The following is a 17,900-nucleotide window of genomic DNA, read 5'->3' on the forward strand; positions in this document are numbered from 1 at the left end:
CTCCTCCCTAATCTGTTCATATAAATGTAGCACCTTTAGATAACTACTCAAAACACAATTTCTCTCTCTCTCTCTCTCTCTCTCTGTGTGTGTGTGTGTGTGTGTGTGTGTGTGTGTGTGTGTGTGTGTTTTTATGGCCCCTAAGTATTAAGAAAGAGATGGTACAAACAATTACTTATGGATTAAATGACTAAAATGATGCCATGGGTTATTTATTAATCCCGGAACTGTAAAACCAATAAAACCTGGATATTAAGAGACACCTGCCTTATTAGACAACAACGTCCCTGAGTTCTAAGGAGAGATGGGCAACTTTCATGTAAGTAATCTTCCTCTTCCCTTTCGCCCATTTAGCCTTGTTCACTATGGGGGTCCGAAGATCCATTTTTTCATATCTGCAGCCTACAGACATACGCTAAAGGGACCCATTTTAATCAGCCAGTGCTATTTTTTCTAGAAAAAGGGGCGTCAGAACTGGCCTGAACGCCTCCCTGCTCTTTTATAATGGCAATGGCACCCACCTCAGAGGTGACAGAACTGAGTTCCTGTGAGTTCTGGATGATGGAAAAAAGCCTTGGATTCAGCCAAAGATATCCCAGCATCCCAAACTGGCTGAGCCAGGCCAGTATAAGCCTCCCAAGGGGAATGTTCAGGGGTGGCGGGACTTAGCCTAGGTCCTAAGCCTGTTTTGCTTGGTCACTTGACCTGCCCATCTGGCACTGAAGACTACAGTGGTACCTCTGGTTATGAACTTTATTCGTTCCAGATGTCCATTCTTAACCTGAAACCGTTCTCCCCCCCCCCCCAATTTTTTTATTGATTTTCCACATTTATGACAAAAAGAAAAAAAAGAAAACCCATTACAATACAATAAACTAAACAATAAACTAAACACAAAGAAAAATTGTTTTTTCAAATATCTAATTCTTGTTACATTGATAACTGACTTCCTCAAATCCCCTCTAACTGAATTTCATTGTATCACCTGTGTAACAGTTCTCCAAAATCCTATTTCTGATAAAATCAGCTCCTTTCATTTACTATCCTCTCCTGTTTTATTAATATTCTAATCCTTAATATTTACTACCACATATTCTTATTCTACCCCTAAGCCTATTTATTACTTCCAAGAATTTTTTATTTATCTTTTATTACAATATTTAGCTAAATATTCTTTAAATTTCTTCCAATCCTCTTGTATCTCCTCTTCTTTCTGGTCGCAGATTCTTCCAGTCAGGTCAGCCAGCTCCAAAAAATCCAACATCTTAACCTGAAACCATTCTTAACCTGAGGTACCACTTTAGCTAATGGGGCGTCCCGCTGCCGCCACGCGATTTCTGTTCTCATCCTGGGTCAAAGTTCTTAACCTGAGGTACTACTTCCGGGTTAGCAGAGTCTGTAACCCAAAGTGTTTGTAATCCAAGGTGTTTGTAACCTGAGGTACCACTGTATTTTAAAGTCTTGTTTTCTCTCTGCCACGCTTAGACAGAGCAGCAGCAACCCTGTCACTGAACTGGGTTTGGCGGCTTAACTTAAACCGGTTTGCTTATGCCACCTTCTCATGCTTCCCGAAAGGCAATTTTGGTTCTTCTTTTGAAGCTCTTGTGGCTCCTTGGAGTTACCGCAAGAGGGAATAAAAAAAGGGGAATCAGAAAATTATATTAACGCAGAGGGTTGCTTCTTAACATTACATTGTAAACAATCTAGACTTTTATGAATTCTGAACATTAAAACTATGCAAAAGTCAAGTCTATCGGAGTTTGGTAAATGGTTTACTAAGGGTGGGGTCAGTATGGGCACACAGATTATCTGGACCATTTCTGGAGGAATAGTTGACTCATGGGGATTAGCTGAAAGCTGAAGAAAAGCCCTGGGGATTCAGAGCAAAAGCTTTATCTAGAACAGCAACCCGTTCTCTAAGTGGCCAACCGGATGCCAATGGGAAGCCTGCAAGCAGAACCTCAGCTGGTGGGCACAGTTGCGTCAAGGGTGGGATTAATGGGCACAGTTTGGCCTCCAATACACACATTTCCTATGCACATAGAGAGGGAATGAATGGGTGAATGGGACTACAGTAAAACTAGGAATAATGCCAGGAGATATGGGTCACGGGTGGCACTGCGGTCTAAACCACTGAGCCTCTTTGGCTTGCCATCAGAAGGTTGGCGGTTCGAATCCCCATGATGGGGTGAGCTCCTGCTGCTCTGTCCCAGCTCCAGCCAACCTAGCAGTTTGAAAGAATACCAGTACAAGTAGATAAATAGACACCACTGTGACAGGAAGGTAAATGGCGTTTCCGTGCACTCTGGTTTAGTCATGCTGGCCACATGACCTGGAAAGCTGTCTGTGGACAAACGCTGGCTCCCTCGGCCTGAAGCAAGTTGAGCGCCATAACCCCATAGTTGCCTTTGACTGGATTTAACTGTCCAGGGGTCCTTTACCTTTACCTAACGGCAGGAGATCTATTTCTTTAAACCTGAATCTGCCCCAGTCATGTATAACACAGGAGATGGGGGTCTGGTTATTATAGCAAAAAGGGTGTGCATGTGAGGGGAGCCATATACTCCTGCATTCATTCCCTCACTGCCCAAGACCTTTGTCCCAGAGTAGCTCACTTCTGATATCATAGTTTTGACTGAGAAGTAGGGGGAAATCCTGGTAAGAAAAACCACCTGGAAGTAAGCCATGGGCAGGGAGGGCTCATAGCTGAGTTGTGGAGCTCACGTTTTGCATTCAAAAAGTCCCAGGTATCTCCAGTTAATAGAAAAACGAAGGAGAGCTAAAATCCTGGACAGCTTCGGCCAGAAAGCACTGAGCTGGATGGACAAATAATCTGTCCTGATGTAAGGCAGTTTCCTGTGTTCTCACCTACACAACCCAGTTTTGCTCCAGAACAGTCACCCAGCACCCATATTTTACACTGTGATAAAGTTTTGCTATAGGGCCCATATAAGGTAAAGGGAACCCTGACCATTAGGTCCAGTCGTGGCCGACTCTGGGGTTGCAGCGCTCATCTCGCTCTATTGGCCGAGGGAGCCAGCGTACAGCTTCCAGGTCATGTGGCCAGCATGACTAAGCCGCTTCTGGCGAACCAGAGCAGCGCACGGAAACGCAGTTTACCTTCCCGCTGGAGTGGTACCTATTTATCTACTTGCACTTTGACATGCTTTTGAACTGCTAGGTTGGCAGGAGCAGGGACCAAGCAATAGGAGCTCACCCCATCACGGGGATTCGAACCGCCGACCTACTGATCGGCAAGTCCTAGGCTCTGTGGTTTAACCCACGGTGCCACCCATATTCCATAGGGCCCGTGTAGCCCCATGTTAATTCTGCTCTCCACGACAGCCTTCAACAAGCTAGCCATCTTCAGATGTTTGGAGTACAACTCCCATTAGCATAGCCAAAAAAACTCCCCGAAGTCTAGAAGCTCCTAATACAATTAATAATTAAACCCAAGTCAATGGACAATTAATCTTGTCAGCCTTGATTTGCCCAAGCTAACCTTCTGCCATCAAACTCTATTTGTTGAAACGTAAATGAGACATTTGCTGTTCATGTCTTCAGGATTTCCTGGTTGACTTATTGACGTAGTTTCAGTCAATATAATTTATCTAGCCCAATGCCTCTCATTATGATGTGTGTGTATAGAGGCATGGGATGTGTGATTCATCTGGTACAAGGACTCCAGAGTACGGAAAAGAGGAGAAATTCAGTTCATATTTAAAGGTGCGCCTACCTAATCCCACATTTTCCAAAACCACACGAGAACCACAGCACGGCCATCCTTCAAGATTCTCCCCAGTTTTGCCATATGATTTTGCAGCCAAGTAGCGCTTACAAAATTTCATAAATATATTGAACGTTATTTTTCTAGGAAAAGTGGTGTCGGAGCTCACAATGAACTTCTCCCTTGTTCTCTTAGAGTGTCAATGGCGCCTACATGAGAGGTTCCAGAGCTGAGCTCTGGCTGGGGGGAAAAAAAGCCCTGCATATATTAGTGAAAAGAGCATATCATATTAGAGAAAACAGATTTGCAAAAATGTGTACATGAGGCAAAATCGCATGCAAAAAAATGTGTATACAGTATTAGGAGAAATTCACACAAAATGCAATCTCAGGGTCTGGGATGATGCTAACCTACAGACAGCCCTACAGGTGAGTGTTTGGGTGTCAGGTGTGGCTGGTCAGGCTCAGAATGTGTCCCTTGCAGTTGTAAAGACAGGGCAAAGGGCAATTGCAGGTGCCTTCTGGTTTAACCCTCAAATGCCTGCTGAAAATTTTTCTATTGTTGCCAAGCTTCTATAGGCAATTAACACAGGGTTAGGTAACCTAAGGCCCATGGGCCAGATGCAGCCCAATTGCCTTCTAAATCCGGCCCGTGAACAGTCTGGGAATCAGCATATTTTTACATGAGTAGAATGTGTCCTTTTATTTAAAATGCATCTCTCGGTTATTTGTGGGGCATAAGAATTCGTTCATCCCCCCCCCAAAAAAAATATATAGCCTGGCCCACCACATGGTCTGAGGGACAGTGGACCGGCCCACGGCTGAAAAAGGTTGCTGACCCCTGAATTAACACCTTTCCGTAATAGTTGGTGGTCTTTGTAAATTTTTCTGTGTAAATATTCTTGTTGTAAAAGCACCTTCATATTTTTTTTATGGTATATAAATAGAGAGAGAAAGGTAACCGTAGGGGGAGAGCAATATGGTCACCCCCATCAATTAATGATGTCCTCTGTTTCTTAGCCAACTATTCGGCGCCACCACGGTTTTGATGCTGAGCGAGATGCCAAGAAGGTCCATAAAGCTTGCAAAGGGATGGGTAAGAATCCTGCTACTTACCTTGCATGGCAATAATCCCCATGCAGAGGACCAAACCCTGCCACAAAACAAGGCACTCTTGTTTAGATGGGGGGACAGTGGATGCGGGTGGCGCTGTGGTCTAAATCACTGAGCCTCTTGGGCTTGCTAATCAGAAGGTTGGTGGTTCAAATCCGCTCAACGGGGTGAGCTCCCGTTGCTCTGTCCCAGCTCCTGCCAACCTAGCAGTTCGAAAGCACACCAGTGCAAGTAGATACATAGGTACTGCTGTGGCGGGAAGGTAAACGGTGTTCCCGTGCGCTCTGGTTTCCATCACGGTGTCCCGTTGCACCAGAAGTGGTTTAGTCATGCTGGCCACAAGACCTGGAAAGCTGTCTGTGGACAAATGCAGGCTCCCTTGGCCTGAAAGTGAGATGAGCGCCACAATCCCATAGTCGCCTTTGACTGGACTTAACCATCCAGGGTTCCTTTACCTCTACCTTATATCTGATTTATGGCTATATATGTAACATCCATTCAGTGCTAGCCCTAAACTCTCAGATTGGGAAGAAAGGGATAACTGTCTATCCCCTCTCCACCTTACAAGAAAGATTGGTTTCATACTGACATCCTCCTTTTTATATTTTCCAGGGACGGATGAAAAAGTCATTATTGAGATCTTGTCCAACCGTTCATCAGACCAGAGACAGCAAATGAAGCAGAAGTACCAAGCCATATATGGCAAGGTATTGTTGTGGGTCTATGGCCCTCGAAATGAAGAGAATGTGGCCCTCGAGAGAGCAAAAGGTTCTCCACCCCTGCTGTCAGTCGTGCGTCACAGCACCCACCCACTGTTCCCACCAATCCTCTTCCTTTTTTATATATAGTTTTTATTAATTTTTTTCTAATTTACATTTCAAAATATCCATTTAGACAGCCTTAAATGAATGACTTCCCTTCTTCTCTTTCCATGGTTCATTTTGCATACCATACATCCCTGCATATTTTGCATGAACTAAACCATTCAGTAGTCCATTGTTACACCATCAAAACTTATTTATACTGTTGAATTTATCTTAATGGTACCAGCGTTTTTAAATGTATACAATTTTCACCCATATAATCAGTAAACATTTCCCAGTCTTCTCTAAACATATGTTCTTCATGTTCTTTATTCTGTATGTTAAATCTGCAAGCTGTATATATTCCATCAGTTTAAGTTGCCATTCTTCTTTGGTTGGGACCTCGCTCATTTTCCATTTGGGGGCTAGCAAAACACAGGCCGCATTAGTAGCATACATAAACAATATTTTTTGACACCTGGGAATTTCCCTCTGAATTATCCCCAGCAAAAAAGACTGACTTTTTTCGAAAGGTACTTTTAAACATTTTTTTCAATTCATTATATATCATTTCCCAATACTCTTTTCCCCTTTTACAAGTCCACCACATATGATAAAACATACCCTCTACCTCATTACATCTCCAGCACTTATTTGATTCAGACTTATACATTTTAGCAAGTCCCACCGATTCTCCTCCTGTCCTCTTGACCCGCGCAAGGTGTTCTTTGCTGTGACTTAAAGGATGGCTTGTGATTATTTTTTCCCCTTTCATTTTTTTTAGGATCTGGGAGAAGTGCTGAAAGGAGAGCTGAGTGGGGATTTCGAAAAGACTGCCCTGGCCCTACTGGACCAGCCGTGTGACTACGAGGCCAGGCAGCTTCGGAAGGCAATGAAAGGGGTGGGGACAGATGAGTCGGTCCTGATTGAGATCCTGTGCACACGGGTCAACCAGGTAGGGCCATCCGGCCTTCTGCATCACTTTTAAATGTCTTTTAACCAGATAACAACATAGAAAAAACAGCTCCTCCTGTAAAACCACCTGTTTTTCTTTTCTCTCTCTCCCAGCAAATTTTAGCCATAAAAGCTGCCTACCAAAGGAGTAAGTCATGTCTTATTTCAAGAACTCCTGCTTGAGTGAAAAGGCCTGAGCAGTCACTCTCTTCCTTTTCTTCAAAGTCTTTGACAGGGATCTGGAATCTGACGTCAAAAGCGATACCAGTGGGTCAGTGAGGAAGATACTCCTCTCTGTGTTGAAGGTGAGGAGGGGTTGGACTGTTTCTTTATCACAGAGGGGGAGAACCTGAGTCCTGGAGACACCTGTATGCCATTGGGGTGCTCTTTTGCAGCAGGGTCACCCCAAAACTGGCAAAGCTCCACTGCATGGCAGATTGGGGGTTCAAATTGCTGTGCCCAGCTACCATCTCATCCTACTTAATGCACATGGATTTTATTATCTCCTTTGTTCCTTCAAGCTACTGCTGAATAGGGAAAGCTCAAGGGGTGCAGAAGGTTTATCTTACGGGGCAAAACAAAAGTGAGGAAACAACAGGGAAAGAACCAGATTTGTGTCTTCTTTCCAGTTTTGCTTGTCAACACTCACTAGAGGGCAGCATAAAAACTGATGTGTATCTTTGTCAGATGGTTTTTAAAGTTTTCAGAATAAAAGGTGCTTAATCTACACCAGCCATTTTTCCAGAGCCATCCCTGTTTGTTCACCTCCGTTCTGGAGAATCTTCACAAATGCACACCACTGCCTGCAACACTAAATTGTGAGCAAATTTTTCTGTTTGGTTGTGTATTCCCAACCCATCTGCACTATACATTCAAAGCAGTATCATATCACTTTAAACAGTCATGGCTTCCCCCAAGGAATCCTGGGAACTGTAGTTCATTAAGGGTGCTGAGACTTCTTAGGAGACCCTGTTCCCTTGATAGAGCTACAATTCCTACAGTTCCCCAGGAAAGAGGGATTGTTAAGTCAGACCTCACCTGGAGTACTATGTCCAGTTCTGGGCACCACAGTTCAAGAAGGACACTGACAAACTGGAACGTGTCCAGAGGAGGGCAACCAAAATGGTCAAAGGCCTGGAAACGATGCCTTATGAGGAACGGCTAAGGGAGCTGGGCATGTTTAGCCTGGAGAAAAGGAGGTTAAGGGGTGATATGATAGCCATGTTCAAATATATAAAAGGATGTCACATAGAGGAGGGAGAAAGGTTGTTTTCTGCTGCTCCAGAGAAGCGGACACGGAGCAATGGATCCAAACTGCAGGAAAGAAGATTCCACCTAAACATTAGGAAGAACTTCCTGACAGTAAGAGCTGTTCGACAGTGGAATTTGCTGCCAAGGAGTGTGGTGGAGTCTCCTTCTTTGGAGGTCTTTAAGCAGAGGCTTGACAACCATATGTCAGGAGTGCTCTGATGGTGTTTCCTGCTTGGCAGGGGGTTGGACTCGATGGCCCTTGTGGTCTCTTCCAACTCTATGATTCTATGATTCTATGATTCACTCTGGGAAGAGTTCACCTGCTTCGGTTTCAATGACAGGACTCAATTCTGGAGCAAACAAATAAGTTATGGGGTTAATTCCCTCACCAGCAAGTAGTAGCTGCAGACCTGAAATTAAGAAGGGTTTTGAAATCAGGGTAGAGCTGAGAAACGCTAAAAACCATTTCCAGTAGCCCAGGGCAGGAAGAACCTTCCATACTAGAAGGAAAACAACCTGTTCTTTGTTTGTGCTTTTTCTTAACTGGGTGTCATTTCCACCCCCAGGCTAGCAGAGATCAAGGGATGGAGACTAACGAAAACCTGGCTCAGAAAGATGCCAAGGATCTCTATGAAGTAAGCAATATAACATAAACAGGTGGATCAGCTTTTATTATTATTAGGGTTCTGAAGCAACCACACAGGCAGACAGCATGGTACCCTGGTATCAGACTCAACACATTGAAATTCCAAACTATATTCCCAGCTGGATCCCCAAATTGGTGCTTTCCCAATTCTCCAGGTGCATTCTCTATAGAACAAGCAATGGAGAGTACATAGCCTCCAACATTTCTCTGATGAAAATAGGGACATCCTATCCATGCCCTCCAACATTTCTCCAATGAAAATAGGAAGGTCCTAAGGAAAAGTGGGACATTCTGGGATCAAATCAGAAACCGGGACGGCTTCTGAAAATCTGGGACTGTCCCTGAAAAGTAGGGACACTTGGAGGGTCTCAAGAGTGTTTCTCCTTCTGACCTGTGGTTGGGTGTGATTTGCATTCCAGGTGCTTTGGTCCAGCCAACCGCCCACCAGTTGCAATTAAGCAAACTCTTAATATCCACCATCAGCTAAAAGCTTCCTTGAGCATTTATCCCTTTGCTAAATTGTCCTTACAGGGAAGGAGTTCCCTCCCTTGGGGTGGCCACTGTCTAAAAAATAGATAAGCATCACCCAAAGAAGAGGCCAAGAGTCAGCAGAGATCTGCAAAACGGACAAACAAACAGAAACACCTGATATGTGCTAACTCAGCCTTTCTCAATCTGTGGGTCCCCAATGTTGTTGGACTACAACTCCCATCACCCCTAACTAGAAGGCCAGAGCTCAGGGATGATGGGAGTTGTAGTCCAACAACATCTGGGGACCCACAGGTTGAGAACCACTGTGCTAACTGGTACAGGTGCAGATTTAGAAATAATTAATATTTAAGCAGAGGAATACAATACATTTATCTCATCAAAGTGGGGAAGCCTGTGAGGAGGTGGTCTACATGCCTACTCAATCTACTGCCCAGGTGCTAATGGCTGATGGGCAACTTTGAAGCTCCTGCCTTTCCTTCTCATGGTTCTTTATCTTTAAACTGGACTTTGATCCTTTAAACCAGGCTTCCTCAACCTCGTCCCTCCAGATGTTTTGAGACTACAATTCCCATCACCCCTGACCACTGGTCCTGCTAGCTAGGGATCATGGGAGTTGTAGGCCAAAAACATCTGGAGGGCCAAGGTTGAGGAAGGTAAAGGTAAAGGGACCCCTGACCATTAGGTCCAGTCGTGACCAACTCTGGGGTTGCGGCGCTCATCTCGCTTTATTGGCCGAGGGAGCCGGCGTACAGCTTCCGGGTCATGTGGCCAGCATGACTAAGCCACTTCTGGTGAACCAGAGCAGCGCACGGAAACACCGTTAACCTTCCCACCAGAGCGGTACCTATTTATCTACTTGCACTTTGAGGTGCTTTCAAACTGCTAGGTTGGCAGGAGCAGGGACCGAGCAACGGGAGCTCACCCTGTCGTGGGGATTCGAACCGCCGACCTTCTGATCGGCAAGTCCTAGGCTCTGTGGTTTAACCCACAGCGCCACCCATGTCCCAAGGTTGAGGAAGCCTGCTTTAAACAGAGGGCTAGCTGTTCTCCTGTTGAAAGAGGGCCTGTGGCCATTCTATCTCTACCAGACATGGGGCAGAAATTGATTCAGTTTGGATTTAACTGTGAACCTATGTGATTCACACATCCTGAAACAATATGCGGACTGGAAAACAGCCGTCCTTTGAAATTCACGCCCCTCCAAATTTTGCAGCACAGTTCTCCAGCCGAGTAATGTGTACCAAAAACACATATACGAGGGTAGACTCTGCTTTAAAAATGCACATTGGTGGGGAAAAACATACGCCAAAAATGCATTATCTTAGATAAAACGGCTTTGCAAAAATCTGTATATTAGGCAAACTTGCAAAAAAATCTGTATATTAGGCAAATTTGTTTATTTGGAAAAATAGTCTGAGGAATTTTCACTTTCGTGGTACCTCAGGTTAAGTACTTAATTCGTTCCGGAGGTCCGTTCTTAACCTGAAACTGTTCTTAACCTGAAGCACCACTTTAGCTAATGGGGCCTCCCGCTGCCGCTGTGCTGCCGCCACACGATTTCTGTTCTCATCCTGAAGCAAAGTTCTTAACCCAAGGTACTATTTCTGGGTTAGCGGAGTCTGTAACCTGAAGGGTCTTTAACCTGAAGTGTATGTAACCCGAGGTACCACTGTATTTACATTCCTGTAGTTTAAATTCTTAGCCTGTTCTCAGTGGATAGGTCACAAAACCTATAGTTATAGTGGTCTTCCATCTCTGAGGCAGGAGAAGGCCGCTGGGGAACTGACGAGCTGGCTTTCAATGATGTCTTGGCGAAGAGAAACTACATGCAGCTGAGGGCTACCTTTGAAGCCTACAAACATGTGAGTACCCTTGTTCTATTGTGCTAACTGATACGTCACCTGAAGCTCCATGCTAGTGCTACTAGTGAGTAAAATATTGGTCGAGCGTCTAGCTTTATAAAGTGCAATTGCTATTCCTGCAATGAAGGATCAGCACACTGAGCTGCTTTTCTGTATGCCTGTTAAACTATTGTGTTGGCTGGTGGCCATGACCCATGAGAACCTGGGTCTGAACTCCAACCCTCATCACCTTTGAGCATTGACCATGTAAGCCAGGGTTTCCCCAAACTTGGGTCTCCAGCGGTTGTTGGACTCCAACTCCCTCCATCCCTGACCACTGGTCCTGCAAGCTAGGGGTGATGAGAGTTGTAGTCCAACAACCGTTGGAAACCCAAGTTTGGGACACCAATGCAGGTTCGTGAAAGTTGGAACCCAACGATGTCTTGAGGGCCACGAATTCCATGATGAAGACACAGCACCGCCAATGTGAAGAGAAGAAGAGTCCAGTGTCTTGTTCGCATGGTGGCCAACTAGATATCTGCCATAAGCCCATGAGTTGGACCTCAGTACAGCAACACTCCCCCCAGTTGTGATTCCTAGCAACTGGTATTCAGAGGCATATTATGACTAGCAGCCTTGGACTGCTGCATCCGCCATGACACCTTTTACAGCTGCCCAAGTTGGTGGACATCACTACCTCTTGTTGAAAAGTGCCATACGTAGCTCAGTGGCAGAGCAAATGCTTTGCAGCAAGAAAAGTCCCAGGTTCGGTCCTTAGCATCACCAGGTGGGGCTGGGAAAATTGAAATATTGAAATTGAATTGAAATACTTTATTGTCTGCTTTTGAATTCTGGTGCTGGAGGAGACTCTTGAGAGTCCCATGGACTGCAAGAAGATCAAACCTCTCCATTCTTAAGGAAATCAGCCCTGAGTGCTCACTGGAAGGACAGATCCTGAAGCTGAGGCTCCAGTACTTTGGCCACCTCATGAGAAGAGAAGACTTCCTGGAAAAGACCTTGATGTTGGGAAAGATGGAGGGCACAAGGAGAAGGGGACGACAGAGGACGAGATGGTTGGACAGTGTTCTTGAAGTTACCAGCATGAGTTTGACCAAACTGCAGGAGGCAGTGGAAGACAGGAGTGCCTGGCATGCTCTGGTCCATGGGGTCACAAAGAGTCGGACTCGACTAAATGACTAAACAACAACAACTTTATTGTCACTTGCACAACTTGTATACAGTGAGATTACACAAGCACCCCCCGCTCAGCTCTCTTAGTCTTAATTCCCCTCGTTTACTGACGCACACCCACCAAACCCGAAAGTCAGTTGCCCAGTTGTTATCTTTTCATTCAGCAGCCTAACAGCCCACAGATAGAAGCTGTTCTTTACCCTGTTGGTGCGACTAATCGTGCTTCTATATCTTCTGCCCGAGGGCAGGAGATCAAGAAAGTGCCAGCCAGGGTGTGAATCATCCCTGAGAATTTTCCTCACTCTCCTGAGGCAACGTTCTTCCGCTGTTTCATCCAGCGGATTCACAGGACAGCCCATAATATCTTGTGCTGTATTCACCACCCTCTGTAGGCACTTCCTATCCGTTGATGTCAAACCAGCGTCCCACACCGTGATGCAGTATGAAAGGACACTTTCTATTGCTGACCAGTGAAGGAGATCATCAAATGTTGATTGACATCGTTCTTTCGCAATACTCTGAGGAGATGCAGCCTCTGTTGGGCTTTCTTAACCACCTGGGTTGTATTTATTTTCCAAGTAAGGTCTTCACTGAGATAAACTCCTAGGAATTTAAAGACTCTCTCCACACAGCCCTCCCTGACATACAGCAGGGCTAGTTCACCTCTCTTCCACCGAAAGTCCAACACCATCTCCTTTGTCTTGCTGATATTAAGGTGCAAGTTGTTCCCTAGGCACCATATAGATATTTTTTGGACCTGTCTGGAAAGACACCTGTCTGGAATCCTGGAGAGCCCCTGTCAGTCAGTGTCCACGAGACTGAGCAATGGTCTGACTCAATACAAGGCTGCTTCCTCTGCAGTGGCGAATTCCACAGTTAAATCCTTTACTGTGCGAAGAAGGGCCATTTCCGCTTTGTTGAACGCTACTAATATACCACCAGCAACAACAGTGGACAATAAGGTCCTACCCCTCCAGCGGTGAATCAATCCTTAATTTAACCCAGGACAAGCAAGGGAGGAAGAGGAGAGAAAGGGAGGCAGGGAAACAAGAGAATAATATGGGTCATTTCTGTGGCAGTTAGTTCAGTTACCCACCTCCTTCGAGGAAGGCTGGGATAAAATGCAATTTCAAAAAGTGTTGTTTTAACTAAACCCTAAGCCTCTTTAGATTAAGTTTAAAGTTATTTAAACACCTCGTTTTGCTTAAGCAAATACATTAGACTCTAAAAATAAGGCTCGCCTGGAGCTTACAAGTTCTTCACCCCTGACTATTTGCTAAAGTTGCCAACTGACTGGTGGAAGGTGGTCTGGCTTTTACACAAAATATCTTTTGTGCAAAAGCTAGGATTTGGAGCCGGCTGCCAGGTTTTTGTTTTTAATAGTTCAGGTGGAATTTCGGTTCTATTTAAGCAGAGCTTCAAAATCGGTGGCAGGGTTTAGGCCAGTAGCAAAGGAAGGAGATTCCAACTAAACATGAGGAAGAACTTTCTGACGGTAAGAACTGTTCAACAGTGGAATGGACAACCTCAGGAGGTGGTGAACTCCACTGGAAGTTTTAAAGCAGAGATTAGCTGTGATTCCTGCATTTTGCAAGGGGTCGGTCTAGATGACCCTCAGGATCCCTTCCAGCTCAGTGATTCTATAATTTTATGCGTGTGCTTGAATTCCAGAGTCCCTACACATACACTGAGCAGGCAGGTTCTTCCTTTCCCCACCTTCCCACTGACAGCATACATTTTTTTGTACCAGGCTAAAGGGGAAAGTAGGGCGCGGGTGGCGCTGTGGGTTAAATCACAGGGCCTAGGACTTGCCGATCAGAAGATCGGTGGTTTGAATCCCCATGACGGGGTGAGCTCCCGTTGCTCGGTCCCTGCTCCTGCCAACCTAGCAGTTCGAAAGCACAAAGTGTAAGTAGATAATAGGTACCACTCTGGTGGGAAGGTAAACGGCGTTTCCGTGCGCTGCTCTGGTTCACCAGAAGTGGCTTAGTCATGCTGGCCACATGACCCGGAAGCTGTACACTGGCTCCCTTGGCCAAAAAAGCGAGATGAGCACCGCAACCGAAGATTCGTCCGCGACTGGATCTAATGGTCAGGGGTCCCTTTACCTTTACCTAATGCAGAAAGAGCAGGTACCCCTGCCCCCCCAAAAAAGCAGTGGCAATGCCACATGGTATCTCTGTACTAAACTCTGCGCTACAAAGAGCAGTTATGAGATCTATTTGTTTATTTCACCGTAGCTGACTGGCAAAGATATTGAAGATGCCATTAAGAGCGAAACTTCTGGAGACCTTGAGAAGGCCTATCTAACTCTTGGTAAGAACAAAGGCTTTTTAATATTATTTCTTTAAAAAATCATCATCTCTTGAAGTGACTCTATTTGCTACACTGGATGAAATCATGAGTGGGGAGGGAATATTCATATTCTGGAACCCGAAGCCCTTCTGATGCAGCCCCTTCTAAAATTATAATTTGCCTTGATAGCACAATTCAAACTTCAGATCTCCCGGGATGAGCGGAGTTTGGAATAGGTGGGTCGGCTTGTCTCAGCTGAGCCCAGCAGATCTTGGGGAAGGGTCCTGGCTCAGCAGTTAAGCTAAGCATTTGCTCTGCATGCCGAGCCCAGTCTAAAACCCCAGACAGCTGCTGCCTGTCAGTGTAGACAATATTGTTCTAGAGTGGGTCAGTGGTCTGATTCAGTATAAGGCAGCTTCCTATTTCCCCTTGTAGCTCAACTTGACTGAGCCGGGGCTCAACCAGTGGAATGTATGCCACCTTAACTCCCCCAGAATGGGTGTTCCACAGGAACAGGAGGGTCAAGGAGGATCCGCACCTATTCCAGGTGACTCAGGGCCCAAAACTCAGGCTGACACTCACCTGCCAGCTTCAAGAAACAGTAGCCCCTGCCCAGCAACTACTGCCTGAGGAAACTCAGACCATCATTTTCCCTCTGCATCTGATTCATTGGCTGAATATTTTCATTCTCGATGGCACCATTGTGGGCCCTCGTGGAATGTTTTTCTTTAGTAAGATGTGCCAGGGACTGCCAAGCCTATTTCGCCACTCGCCTGTATGAGTCCATGAAGGGCGCAGGAACCGACGAGGAGACCTTGATTCGCATCCTGGTAACGAGGGCTGAGGTAAGCCGTTTGAGGATTCTTAAATTCTTGTGTGAATGTGTTATCATTGCAGTAAGTACCGCCTTTAAAAGTGACCGGATAGAAAGAGGGGAGCATGGACATCACTTGTGCAGCATGCTTGTCACCCTAATAATATGCAGTAGCTCTGCTAGCACCAGTGGCCTGATGCTTTTCAGCTTGTGGTCACTTGAAGGTGGGCTTTTTCACTCATGGACACAAGTGAAATATGAAAGTCCCCCAACAGTATTGGCATTCTGCCGGCTCACAAAGGTATACCTCTTTAGGAAACCATTCCGCTGAACTTAAACTTCCTGATTTAATTGTGCCAACAGTCTGCTACAAAAGTAGACCTATGAAAACATTGTTTTGACTTTATGTTGATGCTTGAATTGGGGAGCCCCTAACACATACACTAAGGAGGCAGGCTTGTTTCACTGTGTATTTTAATTGATTTTGATGCTGATTTTAAAAGGCCTAGAAGCCATTTTTAAAAATTTATTTATTTATTTATTTAATATATACCCTGCCTTTCCTCCCAAAAAGTGCCCAGCGCAGCAATCATAGCCAGAATTTAAAAGCAAAAACATTCTACAATGGATACAACTTTCTAAACACAATTTTTTAAAAACTGGGCATGTAAGCAGTATATAAATTAATTAAAAACTGAATAATAAGGAGGTTATATCAGTACAGATTCATGCCCACAGGGCACCTGGCATTAGCAGTAATCAGAATGTAGTAAGCGAGCACCTTGGCATCAGAGGGCATGACTAATGGGCGTAATTTCGCTCACTCTCCCACATGTTCACTGAATATATTGGGGAGTGGGTGTCCTTGCAGGTCTCCTGATAGTCCACGCAGAAATATGATTAAAGCCACCTACGAAATTTGAATAGGCCACTGCTCCTCTCATAGCTGTCAACCGTCCCTTTTTTGGTGGGAAAGTCCCTTATCCCAGCGCCGTGTCCCGCTGCTGTCCCTTATTGATGATGTCCCTTAAATTTCCCGAGTTTCAAAAGAAGCAGCTCCTCTCCCTCCCTCCCTGCCGGCCAGGGAGGAGGGAGGCTCCAACTGTGTTGCTGCGTTGCTCACCCAATAAGGAGTCTAAGAACGACTAGGGGGTGGAGCTTGCATGCCTTGTGACGATCAAATTGGCCACGTTGCCTGGGGACTCGCCTTTGCTCAGCGCTTCCCAGCGGAGAGGTGACGGTGGTTTTCCTTGCTGCATCCCCTTTGCCGGGTTGCTGCGCTGTGGGAACCACCACTTAAGGCTTTGTTTGGCTGCTGGCTGGGCTTTCTGCCTTTGGCTCAGAGGGGCTCAGAAGTTGAACATACCTGTGCATGGAAAATCGCTTATTTTGGCTGCTGATCCCTTATTTTTGAGGCTGCTGCCCTTAATTTCAAATCTGTAAGTTGACAGCTATGGCTCCTCTTCCCCCTTTCCTTTTGGCGCAGTAATTTGTGTCATTTACAAAGGTAAGGTCTACCAACCTGGAAAAACGGCAGTTTTGCGGGTTTCCTCTCAAGCCGCCTCTCCCAGAATACCTCACTCTACAGAAGGACCCCATTTCCTTTGTCAGGGCGAGGCATGCCCCTGCATCATTGGCAGTTGGGTTTTTTATAGTTTGTTCCAATCCTTGCCTATATATGGACAGGGCTTGGGGTCCACAAGCAACAGCCGGAAAAGTTTAGCTTGATTGTGTCCTGGGAGAGCTCACTTATCTTCTCCTGCTATTTCTCACCTATGGCCCCAAAGAGTATGCTCTGGCATTTGAAGCTTTTGACCCCAAGGACTCCTAATCTCTTCTCCTTTGCTTTCAAGATTGACCTTCAGACAATCAAGGAGAGGTTTCAGCAGATGTACAGCAGGTCTCTAGCTGAAGCCATCCGATCCGAGACTTCAGGAGATTTCAGAAAACTGCTCCTCTCCCTACTGCACTGAGACCTTGTTGAAAAGAGGGGTGCCGAAATGAATGGCGCATATATAGATATAGATTTAATTGAAGAAGGAGTTTTTAAATAGCTCTAGCAGATTCAATTGTAGGTGTTTTTCTTTTAATGAAGGCAATGAGCAGAATTCCTTTTTTTTTAATTATTATTTTATTAAGTACAAATTAGAAAACATACATATTTACAACAAAATAAAATACAAAAGAAAAAGAAAATACATATAACCAAGGAAAAAAATTAGAAAACACTTTGTCTCTTTTCATATTTACAGTTATTTATACCTCTGTAAAATGCTATTCACAATAAAGGAGTGAAATGAAAGATAAGATATCAGAAAAAAGGAAAGAAGAACAAAGAAAAAATAAAGAAGTAAAAGAGAAAGATCATAAGTGAAAACTTTTAAAAGTAGATAAGTGAATATTTATCTGCAATGAGCAGAATTCTTTGCAAGGTTGGCCCTACCATTGGGCAGAGTCAAGAGGCAGCCTCGGGCGGCAGATACAGAGTGTCATTAAACAGCAACATAATGTTAGTAATTGGATATATTGTTGTTGTATTTTTTTATTTCCAAGAACAGGCACGTGGGATTTTTCGTTACAGCTTTGCCAGAAAATCTGCTCTTTTCCTTGGAGGGGAGGCAAAGCGGCGATTGCTCCTCTCTCTCAAGAAGCACAGTGTTGTGGACTGACTCCGCTTACCACACTTAGCGGTTCTTGAAATAGGAGCTAGGCCTCCCCACAGAGCTGGAGGGACAGTAGCCAGCATAGACTCAGCTTTCCCTCTGAACCTATCC

General features: G+C 45.1%; 1 protein-coding gene across 4 annotated transcripts; it reads left to right on the top strand.

Annotated features, from left to right (window-relative positions):
* Nucleotides 1-234: 234 nt before the first annotated feature.
* ANXA13 (annexin A13) lies at nt 235-17,169 on the top strand. Of its 4 annotated transcripts, none has more exons than XR_008331377.1 (11): nt 235-319; nt 4,747-4,822; nt 5,452-5,546; nt 6,427-6,597; nt 6,711-6,744; nt 6,822-6,901; nt 8,414-8,482; nt 10,746-10,847; nt 14,258-14,333; nt 15,049-15,157; nt 16,980-17,086. XR_008331377.1 is itself a non-coding variant. In XM_053395355.1 (11 exons), the coding sequence occupies exons 1-11, from the start codon at nt 305-307 to the stop codon at nt 17,097-17,099; spliced, it is 951 nt and encodes a 316-aa protein (XP_053251330.1). In that variant the 5' UTR covers nt 237-304; the 3' UTR covers nt 17,100-17,169. The 4 variants fall into 4 exon arrangements, 3 of the variants coding, with proteins under 3 accessions (XP_053251331.1, XP_053251330.1, XP_053251332.1); XM_053395355.1 differs by having other exon boundaries at nt 237-319; nt 15,045-15,157; nt 16,980-17,169; XM_053395356.1 differs by lacking the exon at nt 10,746-10,847 and having other exon boundaries at nt 236-319; nt 15,045-15,157; nt 16,980-17,169.
* The last annotated feature ends 731 nt before the right edge of the window (nt 17,170-17,900 follow it).

The sequence above is a fragment of the Podarcis raffonei genome, chromosome 7 (assembly GCF_027172205.1).
Source record: "Podarcis raffonei isolate rPodRaf1 chromosome 7, rPodRaf1.pri, whole genome shotgun sequence".
NCBI classification, from domain to species: Eukaryota; Metazoa; Chordata; class Lepidosauria; order Squamata; family Lacertidae; genus Podarcis; species Podarcis raffonei.